This window comes from Lutra lutra, chromosome 14 (genome assembly GCF_902655055.1).
Source record: "Lutra lutra chromosome 14, mLutLut1.2, whole genome shotgun sequence".
NCBI lineage: Eukaryota > Metazoa > Chordata > Mammalia > Carnivora > Mustelidae > Lutra > Lutra lutra.
In genome coordinates, this window is record NC_062291.1 from 8,107,758 (window position 1) to 8,121,941 (window position 14,184).

General features: G+C 51.9%; 1 protein-coding gene across 2 annotated transcripts; it reads left to right on the top strand.

Annotated features, from left to right (window-relative positions):
* The first annotated feature begins 1,203 nt into the window (after positions 1-1,203).
* Positions 1,204-7,437, top strand: LOC125084684 (spermatogenesis-associated protein 31E1-like). Of its 2 annotated transcripts, XM_047702355.1 has the most exons (5): positions 1,204-1,807; positions 2,174-2,231; positions 2,777-2,837; positions 3,088-4,303; positions 4,568-7,437. In XM_047702355.1, exons 1-5 carry the CDS (start codon positions 1,622-1,624, stop codon positions 7,427-7,429), a joined length of 4,383 nt encoding a protein of 1,460 aa, XP_047558311.1. In that variant the 5' UTR covers positions 1,204-1,621; the 3' UTR covers positions 7,430-7,437. The 2 variants fall into 2 exon arrangements, with proteins under 2 accessions (XP_047558311.1, XP_047558310.1); XM_047702354.1 differs by lacking the exon at positions 1,204-1,807 and having other exon boundaries at positions 1,986-4,303.
* The last annotated feature ends 6,747 nt before the right edge of the window (positions 7,438-14,184 follow it).

Below are 14,184 nucleotides of genomic sequence, written 5' to 3' on the forward strand. Positions count from 1 at the left end.
CATTCTCAGAACCCAAGCTACTTTCTAGACAGCAACGTGAATGTTGAGAAACTTGAGCTCTCGGGTAGCAGTTCACTGCAAGCCTGGCAGAAATGTGGACTTATACCTACTTAAAAGAGTGTTCTCAGAAAGAAAGGAGAAATGGGGAGGAAGACAGAATATTTATAGAAATAATGGCTGAAATCTTATCAACTTTGATGGAAATCCTTAATTATAGAGTCAATATTGACCTGTAGTAAAATAAAAACAAGCAGATCTGCTCTTAGATATATCACAGTCAGACCATGGAAAAACAAAGGAGAAATTTTGAAATTGCAAGACAAAAACGTCCCTTCATATACAGAGGACTGCATTAGATTAACCATTGACTTCCAATCAGAACCAGTGGGGGAAAGGCCCTGAAATGACACTAGTCAAAAAGCTGAAAGAGAAAAACTTGTCCAGGTGCCTGGGTGGCTCATTCTGTTGGGCATCTGACTCTTCATTTCAGCTCAGGTCATGATTTCAGGGTCCGGGGATCAAGCCCCATGTCAGGTGCCCTGCTCAGTGAGGGGTCTCCTAGCCTCTCCCTCAGCTCCTCCCCCTGCTTGTGTACACATGCACACATTCTCTCTCTCTCTCAAATAATCTTTTAAAAAAGTTATCAACCCAGAATTCCATACCTAGCAAATTTGTCTTTCAAAAATGAAGGCAAAATAAAGATATTCTCAGATACACAAAATTACAAGAATTACTAAAGGAAATCTTTGAACTGAAAAAAAGCAAAAACAAAACAAAACGGAAACTTGATTCCAAGATTTGAAAATGCTGAATTTGTTAAGGAATGTGCGTGAGCATGTACATGTGTGCCTCTACAGAATGTTGTGAAAGTGTTTCTGGGGTTTACTCTCTGCTCATCTCAGAGGGAAAAACGCTAGAAAGGACTGAGAAACATACCTGGGAGGTTTAACTATTTTAATTTGTTTTGTACTTCCTTAGCCCTGTAAATTTTGAATAGTCATTAATTTTCTAAGTCCCTCTAGCTGAAGTTAGTGAAGATAATTGAAATAAAACATCTTAAGAAGTTTTCAAATTGCACACGGCTAAAGCAGCACAAAAGAAATCTGAGTTTCATTTTTCCTAGGGTGATGCAAGGCAGGAACATATGTGGGGAGACTGGAGCTGCAGACAGAGGACAAAAAGCTCCTGGGAAGTAACCAAAATTCCAAGGACAACTCCATATTTTTAAAAGCTATGAAACTGATGGAGCACAACTGGAGATCTCAAGGGGAACAGGTATTCTCTGAGCTCCACGCAGGATGAAAGGCAAATTGACAAAGGTCTGTCTCTAGCACAGTGAGTGGGTAGGAATGTCAGGCCTGGGAGGGTGGAGGGATGACAGAGCTACAGGGCTAGTGGTGGACGGGGATGTGGCCCGGCTACTTGTGTCCCTTACCTGCCCTCAAGGGCGCTTTGTGACCAAACCACAGCACTGTGATGTGGGCATGGGGCTTGTGTCTGCAAGTACACACCCAGGGCTCAGTTGCCTGAGGGCAGCAGTGCGATCGGTCACTAACTCTCAGGGCTCAGTTACCTGAAGGCAGCAGTGCGATCGGACGCTAATGCTTTTCAGAGGGAAGAGATGGAGAATTATCTCTTCCCTCAGGAATTCCTTACTGATGGTTGGCTGAGCTCCAGTCCCACATTCTGGGCAGTTAATGCCATCCTTGCCTTCGTATGTGGACTGGGGCTCTTCGTCTTCTTACTTTCCTATTTCCAGCCTGATCCATCCTCACCACCAGGCAAGAGACACAGGAAGAGCAGGAAGGTAAGGAACCCTCAGCCCAGACCCAGCAGAGTGTAATTCTATCATCTTTTCTATTATTCTTTCCACGTTTCCAAGTCACTGGAGAGACTCCTTAAAGGGGAAAGAATAGAATGGGTATTCTCAGGAGAGAGTAGACCACCATCCATCCAGAACAAGCCAGACCAGGCAAGGGTTAGAGGGCCCTGAAGATCTCGGGCCGGAGTCCAGGGGTGGTGGAGGGGTCCAGGACAGCATCCCAAACACAGTGACCAGTGGCCAAGGACCGGAGGTTAAGAGCTGCCTCTCTAGCGGAGGTCAGGCCCCTGAGCACTGGGTCATCTGCTGCTGGGGTGAGGGTCCCAGCCTCCTTGTGTTCTCTTATCTCAGTACCAAGTGGAGCCACAGAGAAGGAGCAACAGAAGCAAGAAACATCAGACCCTGAAAGGTGAGTGTCCGCCACTCACCCCTGCATACCCCAGTTACACTGTGGCCCCCGCTCTGAAGGCCCAGTCCCACTGTCTCCAGGACACCAGGGCCTGAGCCCATCCCTCAGGAAACAGAGCCCTGGGTGGGGGTTGGGGACTCTGAGGAGGGAGAGTGAACCCGGAGGCTTCCCAGATTCTGCACCAGAACAAAGCCCTGAGGGGCTGGAAACGGGTATCGCTCACCAGGGGCCCCAGGGCCTGGACTGGGGGCGGGACCTCCCGCTCCCACTGTGGACAAGCTGTTCAACTCTGCTTAGATTCTTCTGGAGGCTAAGTGGTCCTTCCTCCCCCAGCAAAGTCATGAACAAGGAAGCACTTTGGAAAAGACAAAGTGATCCCCATCATGAATCCTGTAATCACCATTTGGGCATGTGGCCTTGAACAGTGCTGTTTGGGGCTCCCGAGTCCAATCCCCCAAAGGTCTCCCCTAAAGAGACATTGTACCCAGCCTCCCATAAGATCCCTGGACCCCGCCTTCTGCTGTGACCCAGTCTCCTGTTTTCAGGTTTCAGAAAATTTCTGGATTATCTCAAAGAGTTTCAAGACCTGTTCTCCCTCCTGCAAAGGTAAAGAATCTGCCCCCTTCTCCCCTGGGTGGGCCTCCCCGAGTCTATGGTGTGACCCCTGGGCTGCAGGGAACAGCCTCTGGGGCTGTTCAGGGGGGCTGGGCGGAGCAGTGGGGACAGACTGTGACCAAAGCCCCAGGCTGAGGGACAGCAGGAGCATTGTGATGTGGGTGTGGGGCGTGGAGGGCTCTGGGGACCGCTCCCAGCCCCAACTGCTACAGCAGCAGCTCGCACCTCCTGTCTCTCACAGCTGCCTGGTGAGGCTCTCTGACCAGGGGGGCTTTCACCGCTTCTTACATCAAGCAGCCCCTGGGCAGGTGCGCCGAGGGGTGCCAGCTGGAGCCCATCAGCCATGCAGGGAGCTTGTGGAAGATGCTGCTCCCACCGTGGCCCCATCACCTGCCCTAACTCCATTGACGGGGTCCCCTCGGCCTCTGGCCTCCACCCTGCCAGCGGGACCAATGACCTCAATTTCTGTTGCTTCACACTCCTCCCTGAGTACTTCCTGGCTAGCGGAGCCTTTCCTCCCCCCGGATGGCTTTTCACACCAGCCACTTGCTCTTCCCCCTTCCCCGCCATGTCTCCCTCCTTCGGAGGCCTCTCCTGGGCCTCTGAAAGCCTCCTTGGCCCCAGAGCAGCCGGACTCTCCTTTGACTCTCCCTCAGTGTGACTCAAGGGCACCCCCACCATGCCCCATCCCACAGAGTCCGGCTCCACACACACCTTGGCCAGCTGACAGGTCAGCTTCTCCTGTCCCAGCCATCTTGGGCCTGGGCCGCTCACGCTGCCCCATTTCGGCCCTGTCCTGGTGGCAGGCGCCTGCCAATGCCTGGAACCTGTCCACCTCAACATGCTTGGAGTCCCATCAAGCGCCTCTGTCCCATGGCCCACCAGAGGCCTTGTTCTGGGGAGACCCCACACACAGACAGGAAGAGACTAGCATTCCCCCTTCCATCAACCCGGATGTCCAGAAGCTTCTGGAGATACTCACTGCCAAGAGAAAAGAACTGAAGTTTTGGAGGGAGAAGGAAAAGAAAGAAAGGTCAAAATACCAGCTGACCTCTTTCGGGAGAACGTTCAAGTCCCCAGGTGATGGGCAGGACACCATGGGCTGCCCGTCCTTCTGGAGCATGAGTGACAAAGCAAAACAGCTGCTCGGTCCTGACAAGCCCCCACGTCCCAAGATTCCAAGGGACAATTTGGAGCAGAAATGCCTCCAGCTCTTCTGGGGTCTCCCCTTTCTGCACAGCGAGTCCCTGATGGCCACTGTCAGGGTGACCGATCCCCCACTGGAGTTCCCCTCTGTCATATTCAATGAGCTCTCTCATGCCTTGCCACTCCAGATTCAGGGCAATGTGGCTCCACGCCTCTCCCTGACCCACGACTTACTTGACCCTTTGGCCCGGCCCCAATCCTTGACCCTGAGATTGTCCCAGTCCCTGCCCCTGCCTCTGGCTCAGCCCCAGGCCCTGCCTCTGACTCAGCCCCAGCCCCTGCCTCTGGCTCAGCCCCAGCCCCTCCCTCTAACTCAGCCCCTGCCCCAGCCCCTCCCTCTGGATCAGCCCCTGCCCCAGCCCCTCCCTCTGACTCAGCCCCAGCCCCTCCCTCTAACTCAGCCCCAGCCCCTCCCTCTGGATCAGCCCCTGCCCCAGGCCCTCCCTCTGACTCAGCCCAAGCCCCACCCTCTGACTCAGCCCCAGCCCCTCCCTCTGGACCAGCCCCTGCCCCAGCCCCTCCCTCTGACTCAGCCTCAGCCCCTCCCTCTGGATCAGCCTCAGCTCCCACCTCTAACTGAGCCCCAGACCCAGGCAAGCCTTGCACCCTCTGTCCCAGTGGGACCCTCTTCTCTACCACCGGAGATGGGTAGCTGCGAGGTGTCTTGCCCTGTAGCCCAGAAGACATGGTCTTACATGTCATCTGCTGTTCAAAACCTGGAATGTCACTTTCTGGAGAAGCAACTAGAAAGGGGCAAGTTACCCCCTGTGGTGAAAAGATCTCAGGAAGTCTTTAGCCAAGGTCCTCCTGACCTTCCCCAGGGTGGCCAAGCCCCCGAGGGCCACAGGTCAGTCTCTGTCCTTCCTGGAGAATTGATCGACTCTGAGCTCTGTGAGCAACCAGACTGGCACCTTTGGGAGAGGCTCATGAAGCAAGAAAGGGACCCTTCCTGCAGGGTCCACCTGAACATACAGCCTCACCAAGAGTTCCAGAAGGTGCCCCAGGCACACAGCTGGCACAGTCCCACATCTGAGTCTGAGTCTACGGATGGAAGCTGCCAGGCCACACAGAAGACTGGGTCCAGGTACCCAGGAAGGACCGTGCCAGGAAAAAGACTGGGCAAGGATTCAAGGTCCAGTGCAGGGAGGATCTGGAAAGATCTACACAGGGGCGCAACAGGCTCTCCAGAGAAGGCTCCAGGAAGAAATCGTGAGGAGTCAGACACAGACTTGAAGCCCTCCACAAGCAGCACAGAAAAGAAGCGCCCAGAGAAGGACCTGAGAGCCCATTTCAGGAAGTTGGGGCAGTTCAGAGAGGGTCAGATGCCTTTGGATGTTCAACCTTCCAGGCTCGCTGCCCACCACGCCTCGGACCTTCCCGGAAAGCCAAGCCCTCATGGGAACCCTGGAAAGCCAGTGCTTTCCAAGTGTTGGGAATCCTCCCATGATTTTTCCATCCTCAGTCCATATGCTCAGCGGATGCTAGAAGCACATATCATAAGGCTCAGGGTGAAGCACCGGTGGGGCCTCCCCCTCAAGGTTCTCAAGACTATAAACCTCTTCAAGTTGAAGAAGGGCTTCCTCCTCTCCCAGTCCTTCCCACCCCGCTCAGCAACCTGCATATCCAAGGCTGGCTCAGGCACCAAGTTCTTGGGAAATCCTCCTCAGCCCTATCAAGGAGAGGTGATGAAAGAGTCTTACCCCCCCTGGGGGGGGGCCCTCGGTGTTCCCCAGCCTACGTGTGAGGAAATCCAGCAGGCTCTGGAAGGGTCCTCACCTGGGGGTGGCCCTCTGGCTGGACAGGGGGCCAGTCCACCTTCTCGGACCTCCATATACGGCTTTGTGGGTAGAATCTGGCACAGTGAAACTCCCTCTAGGACTCTTATGAACAGCAACTTGGAGTCAAGTCCAAGTCCAGCAATGGCCACAAAGGAGCCAAGGAGGGTCAATGGGGGTCAGGTCTCACGGGATGTGACCGTGCTAGAGCTGAACTTAGAGGCCCAGGATTTGAGTGCCAAAGAGCCCGGGGAGGTGGGAGAGGTCAAGGAGACCCCTGCCTGGGGAGTCACCTTAGAACCCCGTGTGCTGGCCAACAACCAAGGCCTCCGTGGCAAGGGGAGAAGATCAGGGTCTTCAGGGAAAAGTGACAGCCCCCTGCAACATACACAGTTGGTCGCCCGAGACCCCAAAGAGCTATGCCTTGAGGCATGGCACAGGAGATCAGAGCCCCGGAAGTTGATGGAGTCAGAGAACCAGCCTTGTGATCCCACCCCCACCATGTTCCTCCAAGACTGTGAAACTGGGGTCCTCCTTCAAGACTGTGCGACTGAGCGTCTCCTTCAAGACTGTCAGTCCAACATGTTCATCGCTGCCGACATCTTGGCTTCTCAGGGATCTCTGTCTGGCTTCCAGAGCGGGTCCAGTGAAGACACATCTACTTCCCAGGTGGTGCATGGCCAAAGATCCCATGGCCAGAGCCCCTACAGGCAGCCAGGACACCTGGGACTGCAGCACCAATGTAAGAGCCCGAGCAGGTCACGGATCACCCCCAAGGAGAGAGAGAGCTCCAGGAGGTCCCCCTCGAGAGCGCCTGCCAAAGAGCTGTCCGAACTGAAGCTCCTCCAGATCAGTGAGGTGAAACACCCAGTCCAGAGCAAGGAGTCAGGAGAAGCCTCGGGAAGCAAGGCCTGTGAGATCTTGCTGAAGAAGGAAGAGGCGCCGCCGGAAAGCTACTTCAGGAGAAGGATGACGCACTTGTTCCAGTGGTTCTTTCCCAGTAGAGGCAGAGGACTGGAAGATTCCCTTCAAAAGGGCAAGCCTTCATCATCCCAGGGCCGGAGACAAGTCATGGGCAGGTCAGCCATGGAGAGAGCTTCTGCCGAGGCTCAGGTGGTCGTGAGGGCTGTGGAGCGGATCCTAGAGGAGAAAATATTGCCTTACCAGGGACTCAGGGTCCCGGAGGTCGGCCGGTGCAAAAAGGATCTCCAGGCTTCGGCAGACCCCAATGTCTCCTACCACAGGGTTCTCTCTTACCAAGAGCAGAGGAGAGTGATGAGGGAGACAGCCAGTCCACAGGGCACCCCCAGGGGCCACAACTATGCCAACAAGACCGAGTGGATCGGGTGGCCCTTCCCCACCAGGGTGCCAGAGTGCCCAAGCAGACCCTGCCAGAACCGGTCCCTGGTGCCGGGCCCTTCAGGCCGCACCCTGCAGGCCCACTGCCCCAGGCACTGCCTCCTTCAAAGAGACATTTCACCTGGCCAGCCACTGTGTGCTTCTCATGCCTTTCCTGGCAGGACAAATTTCCTCCAAGAAAAAACGCAAACGGTGCAGAGAAAATATTTTTTTTCTCACATTAGCACATCTTCTATGGGCTAATATCTTCTCCGTGCCACAATTACTTTGCTTCCCCAAAATAAATGTTTTTTTTTTTTTTTTTTTTTTTTTTTCCCCTCATAAGTGGTGCTAGCCTCTGTGTGTGCCCTGCTGTGATGGGAGGGAAGGATCAGGGTCTCCCCAAGGACCTGTTTTGGCTTCCAGAATGAATGGGGCCTTGGAGGACAGGTTATCTCGGGGTCCACCCCGCCCCCTTCCTCCCTCTTCTTCAGTTTCCACGACAAGGTGGACAAGACCCAGACCGGGACCTCGCTCTACCCATCCTCTCCTGCTTTCCCTCCACGTGGAGCTTGTGTGGCTTTAGGGAGGTTTTGCTGAGGCAGAAATCCCGCTCAGACTTCAGGAAGACAGAATCCCAGGTCAGAGTGGGGCCTGCAGTTGGGAGACACAAGGCAGGCCTTGAGGGCAGAGGTGAGAAATCCTGCCCCACCCCTCGCAGTCTCTTGCGGAGAGTAGAGGAGGGCCACCCCAGGAGCCTTCTCACCCCAGGGAATCCTGTCTTAGCTCCCTCAGCCCCTCTTCTCACACTCAGAGCCGCAAGGGACGAGCTCACTCCCGGCGCTGAGGGTGTGTGTGTGGGGGGTGCCACAGAGATCCCCAGGGACCTGCCTGCCCAGGCCCAGGGCACTGAAGGGGCCTGCCCACCAGCACCCCCTTCCCCTCTTGGGGGATTGAGGGAGTGTGGCTGTGGACAGGGGGACCCTGCACTTAGGGTGGGACGCCAGGAAGGAGGCCAAGGGACGGAGTGTGTCCATACCTGATGTGACGACTGAAGACCCTTGGTGTCCCACTGCCACCGACGGGCCAAGATGGAAGAAGTTAGAGGCCCTGGGTCTGTACCCTACTCCAGCTGCCAATTCCAGGGTGGGGGGTTGGAGGTAGTGGGGTGGGGGTTGTACAGAAGCCATCTGAGCTCCCACACTGATGGCCAGGTGCCCAGAGGCAGCAAGGCCTTCAGGCAGAGAAGTTAATTATTGCACAATTTGATAAGCTTGAGGACTGGGGGCCCCAGACGGAGTTGTGGTCTGTGACCTTTAAGTACACGTGTGGCCCAAGGATGGCTCCCAGGGGACTGGTGGGGACTCAGAGGCCAAAGGACTGGCCTGGTTCCTGATCTTGCTTACCCCAGAGCCCCGAGGGGCAGGAGGCCCTCAAGTGGGGCTTCTCCCATCCCCGGCTGGAAGGGATGTGTCCAGAAGGAGGGTGGAGTCTAGAAGGCGCCCCCGGCCGCGTGTCCCACTCCCAGCCCAACATTGTCCTCCAGGGTCCCCCACACATCGCTCTGATGGAGACCCCACACAGAGACCCAACACAGAGACCTCTGATGGAGACCCATACAGAGACTCCACAGAGACCCCTCAGCACGATCCTACACAGAGATCTCTGCCAGAGACTCACAGGGGCAGGGGCTAAATTTCTGCTTATCATGATACCATTACTTATTCTCATCCATGTTGTAGACAGCAAGGCCTTCTCAGAAACACCCAGAGACCAAGCCCAACCCATACTGAGAGATGCCCAGCAGCTGTTGCTGTTGGGCTGTGACAAACACCATGGCAGGGGCCATGAACGCCCCAGTGTGAACAGGGGAGTGGGGAGGGCGCCCTGAGGGCAGGTATCCTGCACTGCCGACTCCTATGATGGGGGTCTCCCTCGGAAGCCTGTGTGCACACAACTATGAACCATGCCTCTCCCCGTGACAGAGGAGCTTTACTACGCATCCTCGCAATCCATTTCTGATGGTGTTTGGCCACTTAAGTAATGAAAGACCATCAGTTTCCAAAATTTCATGAAATTTACATTAACTGAAAATTTTGTTTTCTAGACTCTATCTATTGGGGGGGAGGAGAGGGGGAGGAGTAAAGGAGGGAGGGAGAAGGACAAGCAGATTCCCCACTGAGCGGTGAGCCTGGGCCCACCGGTTCTCAGGACCTGAGATCATGACCTGAGTTGAAACCGAGAGTTGGTGCCTTAATCGACTGAGCCAGCTGGGTGCTCCTGAGATTTTTGAAGTAACTTTCCAAGTACGCAAGAGAGGAGAAAATACGTTACCAAAGTATTCACAAAATGGTAATGATGGTGATGTTCTGTGCTTGTGGAGGGTTTCCTCCTCATGAATCCCTGAGTCAGGACCTTGGCTTAGAGCACCTCGCTCACAACCCCAACCCCCTCCTCTAACCCCTCCCCTAACCCCTCTCCCAACCACTTCTCTAACCCCTCCTCTAGCCACTCCCCTAACCACTCCCACCTTCCCAGGAATCAATCCATGTAACTGATGAAGAGCAGGAAAGTCTGTTGCTGTTGTCTGCTTCGTAAAGCAAGGTTGCTTGCTGCCACCTCTCTTCTGGATTATTTCACAGACATTAGACAAACCTTTAGAAGAAAGTTCTCCCTCATCTAGGAGAGTGGATCTTCCCACGTTTTATCACAAACCTTTCCTACAAACATTTCAGAAATGCCAATATAATACATGATATTTTCTACAAATGAATAAAAGCAAAGATTTATCTCATTCATGTAAATGCTAAGAAAGCAAGACAGCGAATTAGTGATTGAAGCCTCACACCTGAGGCTTACGCAGATGAGCAGAGACCTGCAGTTGATTCAGCTACGGAGAAGGAAGATACACGTAAGCGACGTCGACTTTGCAATCACGGGAAAACTATGATGTAGGATTTGAAAAGTCCTAGAAATGGTCACTGCCTCTCAAAACATCCCTCCTATTCTTCCCCACAGAGCCCAAGAGGCCGGCGAGGCCTCAAACTTTTGATTTACCATAAGCCATAAAAGCTTTTCAATCTGGAGAAGTCCCTTTCTGAAATGGAACCGCCCTTTTGTGGCATTCTTTTAAGTCAGGTTCTCTCCTTCGTTTCTTCATCCAAACTTATTTGTTGAACAGCCAGGGTCAGCATGGAGCCTGGAAGAGGACCCCCCCATCAGCCTCTTTGCTGGCTTGAACCATACAGACAGACAACTAAAGAAAAGGTCTCACCTGTGGTGAGATCTGTTTCCAGGACACTAAATGTGATTTTTTTATAAGCAGGATCTCAAGAAATCCATGCCATGACCCTGTGTGTTAAGGTTAATCAGGCTGTTTTTTGTGGAAAGAAAGAAAAACAGAGGTTGAGGTCTGGAAAGTTTCTTGGCCAAGGGGTCATCCCCCCAGAGGCTGAGACTGAGGGTGGGAAGTTTCTGGAACAATGTCCCCCACACTAGGGCACTTGCTGGGAGGAATGCACTTACTGACAGGAGGTTTTATCTACACATACTCCTTGGTTTTCCTACCAAATAGGACTGCTGAGTCATGGAAACACTAAGTAGGAATTCTCAGGGGAAACACCAAGAAAGAAACATCAAGACTAGGGTGCTGAGTGACTGTCTTAAGTCAACCCTTCATCTGTCTCATGCCTTCAAACTACCCTTTGTCTCATACCACAACTACCCATGTCAGCATGTGGAGGGTACGGACAGATGGGCTCAGAAGCCCTACAAACTCTGACTAAAAGAAAGACCCCATGACAAGATTTCACCAATGTCCAAGAGTTTAAAGGACAGCAGAGAGAGCCAAGATTCCACATCAGAAGAAGCCAGGATCTGGAGGAGAAAGGTACAGCTTAGTACCTCACAGGCCTGCTTCGCATTGAAAGAAAGGCAGAAAATTCTGGCACTCCTTCCCGTGAGCATTGAAAGACCGTCCTTCCTTCATTCAAAACTTACCACCCCCCCCGCCAAAAACAAACGAACAAACAAACGTAACATGCGGAAAGGCTGAGCCAGGGGCAGTGGTTTCTACCCCAACTATTCCTGAGTTAGTATTATGGTCTTAGAATACCTCACTTTTATTGTTTAACTGTCTCTGCTCTGAGTACATTTCAGAGAAAATTCTTAAGTGAGCATTCAAGTGAAGCCATAAAAATGTTCTGTACTGTGCTCAAGTAGGCATTTTAACAACTTATAGTTACACTTCTAATGTAGGAAATGCTCCATACCTCCCAAGCTAAGCTTGTTAGGGGTCAGACAGATTCATGAATGTGTGCAGTCTCTATTATATTTCTGTCCTGGGTTGTTTTTCTTCTAAGTGTTTATAGCTGCTTAAGCAGTGATTTAGAAAAAAATACTTTGACTACCTTTTTTCACTCTACAAACCCACTTCAAATATTGTGGAAATATTAAAAGATATAATTCTCTCATTCCGTTCTCATACCTCGAATCCTTTTAGTTTGTGTTTTTGAGAACGCTGTGCACTGAAAGGGATGTAAGTGTGCTTGGGTGTCCTGATACAAGGGTGGTGTTTTCCATTCGAAGCCTGTTTCTCGAAGGTTCACTTAAGCCCAGAGGAGCTGCTGACATGTTCTGCTGCTTCTGTGGGGGCTCTGCCTGTCCCATCACTGGGCTTACTTGCCCTGTTCTGTGCCACCACCAGTTTACCAGACTCCTGGGGGTCTGTGTTCTAGGATCCTGGCTTCTCACCTGGACCCACTGGGAGAGACCTGGAGACCACATGATCTGCCCACAGAGTCCTAGCATGGCCCAGGGTAGTAAGAGGGAAGATCAAGGGCTGTGAGAATGCTTAGCACTGCTTCCCCTGGGCTCCCTGCCTCCCCCTCGCCAGGGCAGCACCCACCTCAGCTCCTGGCCACCCACTCCCAGGACACAGTGGTGGCTGCTACAAATGAGGGTCATAAGAGCCTTCTGCCCACATGTGACATACATGTCATCTTAGTGAGACAGTGGCGAACCAGGGAAGAAAACAGTATCTGTTAAGTAGCTCTAATGCAGAGTTCGACTGTCCTGCAGTGTCCATGCCTACATCTTTGACTCTTCATGGACTTCCACTCTTTCATGCAAAATTAAAGGGACAGTGACGTCCTGGCTAGCCCCCACTATGGAGGAGGGAAGGGGTGCTTGTGATTTATAGACTGAGAGGAAAGCACAGGAATCCCATGGTCAATGATTTGTTGAACCAGGCCAGGTAGGAAAAAGTAAAAGGAATCAAAACAGAAAGGTGCAGTGTCCTTTTCTTTCAGAGAGTAGTAACAGATGCACAGAATCTGACAGGTGGCCAAGAGCTGGGGTCCAGGGCCCTGCGGACACCACGGACCCCTGAGCCTCAGCAGAATGCACAAATCTCAGTTCCATGTCACCATTAATGAACTGAAATGTTTCCCCTCTGTCAGTTTCAGTGATGAAAGACTGTTTATATATTTTGGAACTGTCCCGGGCAGTACCAGAGTCTTGGTTCTCTTACCTGAGAAGGAAAATAAGGCTGAAAATGAGAATAAAGAGTGAAGACTGATCATAAATTGTTAGCATTTCCTCTCTCCCTGATGACTCAACATCGCCAGGCAGAGGCTGTGAGCCCCCTCCTGGGCCCACCAGGGTGGTCAGGCTGGCTCCTGTCACAAGTTCCCCATCTCACTTTCCCCTGTGACCCAGGGACTCCAGACATAACAGTGAAATGCCCTCAAGTCTTTGTGGCCATCCCAACCTGAAATACAGGGAGCTGCCCAGGGGTTCTCAGTGGTTCAGGTCTGCACCTGCTGGATACGGTCACCTCCTGGGCCCGCCTGCCATGCAGCCACCAGCAAGGAGTGCCGGTTGTGCCTCCTGCCCTAGCACCTGTGAGCGTAACAAGTCCAGTCATTTCTTAGCTTTCCTGTGTGTGACTTCCACAACCATGCTGGAATGTTCCTTAAAGACCCCACAAGGGGGACTAACCTCCCCCACTCACAACACAGTGGTATTGGCAGAAAACAGAATCTTCATTACAAATACATGTGGTCTGGGAAAGCTAAGCAAATTACTAAACCAGATTTCTAGAAGGTGTCCTGCATCCTAGATGCCTGATGAACTCAGAGAGCCCGTTTCCTACACAGTGGATGACAACAGCTCAGTTCCTCTCTGCCCCAAATCCTTGCTTCCCTGCTCATGACTGACCCCGTTCTCATGACCCTCAGCCGTGGCTTATGACTAGTCAATTCCAGTTATATAAAATACACTAGAAGGAGGACCTTGCATGACAAATGATTGAGACACAAGAAGTCATACTTCTGCCTCTTAAAACACTAAGAAACTTCTTAAAACATGAATCAGAAGATGTCAGGATATCTAGCACAGGAGGCTATGCAGCTCTGTCTGAGCGGGCCAGTCCCTCAGATCACTCACCATCTATGACTGATTTTAAAAAGACAGTGTGTAAAAAGTAAACATAATTTAACTTATATAATTTTGGAATGCTTTACAAAAAGGACAGAGTTCCTGATATTATCTTTTTATGATTAAGAAAAGAGTTAGTTTGACCTTTGCTCAGTATTTATTCAAGTGTGATTTTTAAGCCTCATTTTACTAAATGAGATGAACCATAAAGCTACGGGATATTGTAGCATGAACAATTCAGAAGTCCTGAATGCAGCTGAAAGGCTAACCCGTGCAGAGAGGATCTAAGGGCAGGGGATCCGGAACAATGTGCTTGTAGATGTCACCATAGGCTTATGTCATACATGACATTTCAGTCTTATAATGAATGGGTTTTATGAATTCAAAATTATTCTGCAGAAGCTGTCATAGCTGTCCTTGCCCTCTGTCATCACTCTTGTGATTGGGCACTAGGAATCCTGTAAAATATTTTACATCAGACCTGCCCACCCACCAGTGACAAAACTACGATATGCTCTATATACAAAGAATCATTTAAAAGGATTATTTTCTATGAGATGACAGCTGCTTTCACCTGAAAA

Bases quoted from the DNA above. Each gene is read 5' to 3' on its own strand.
- LOC125084684 (XM_047702354.1), top strand. From the start codon at position 2,615: ATGAATCCTGTAATCACCATTTGGGCATGTGGCCTTGAACAGTGCTGT. The intron at 4,304-4,567 runs GCCCTGCCTCTG...CCCCTGCCCCAG, and splicing joins TGCCTCTGGCTCAGCCCCAG to CCCCTCCCTCTGACTCAGCC.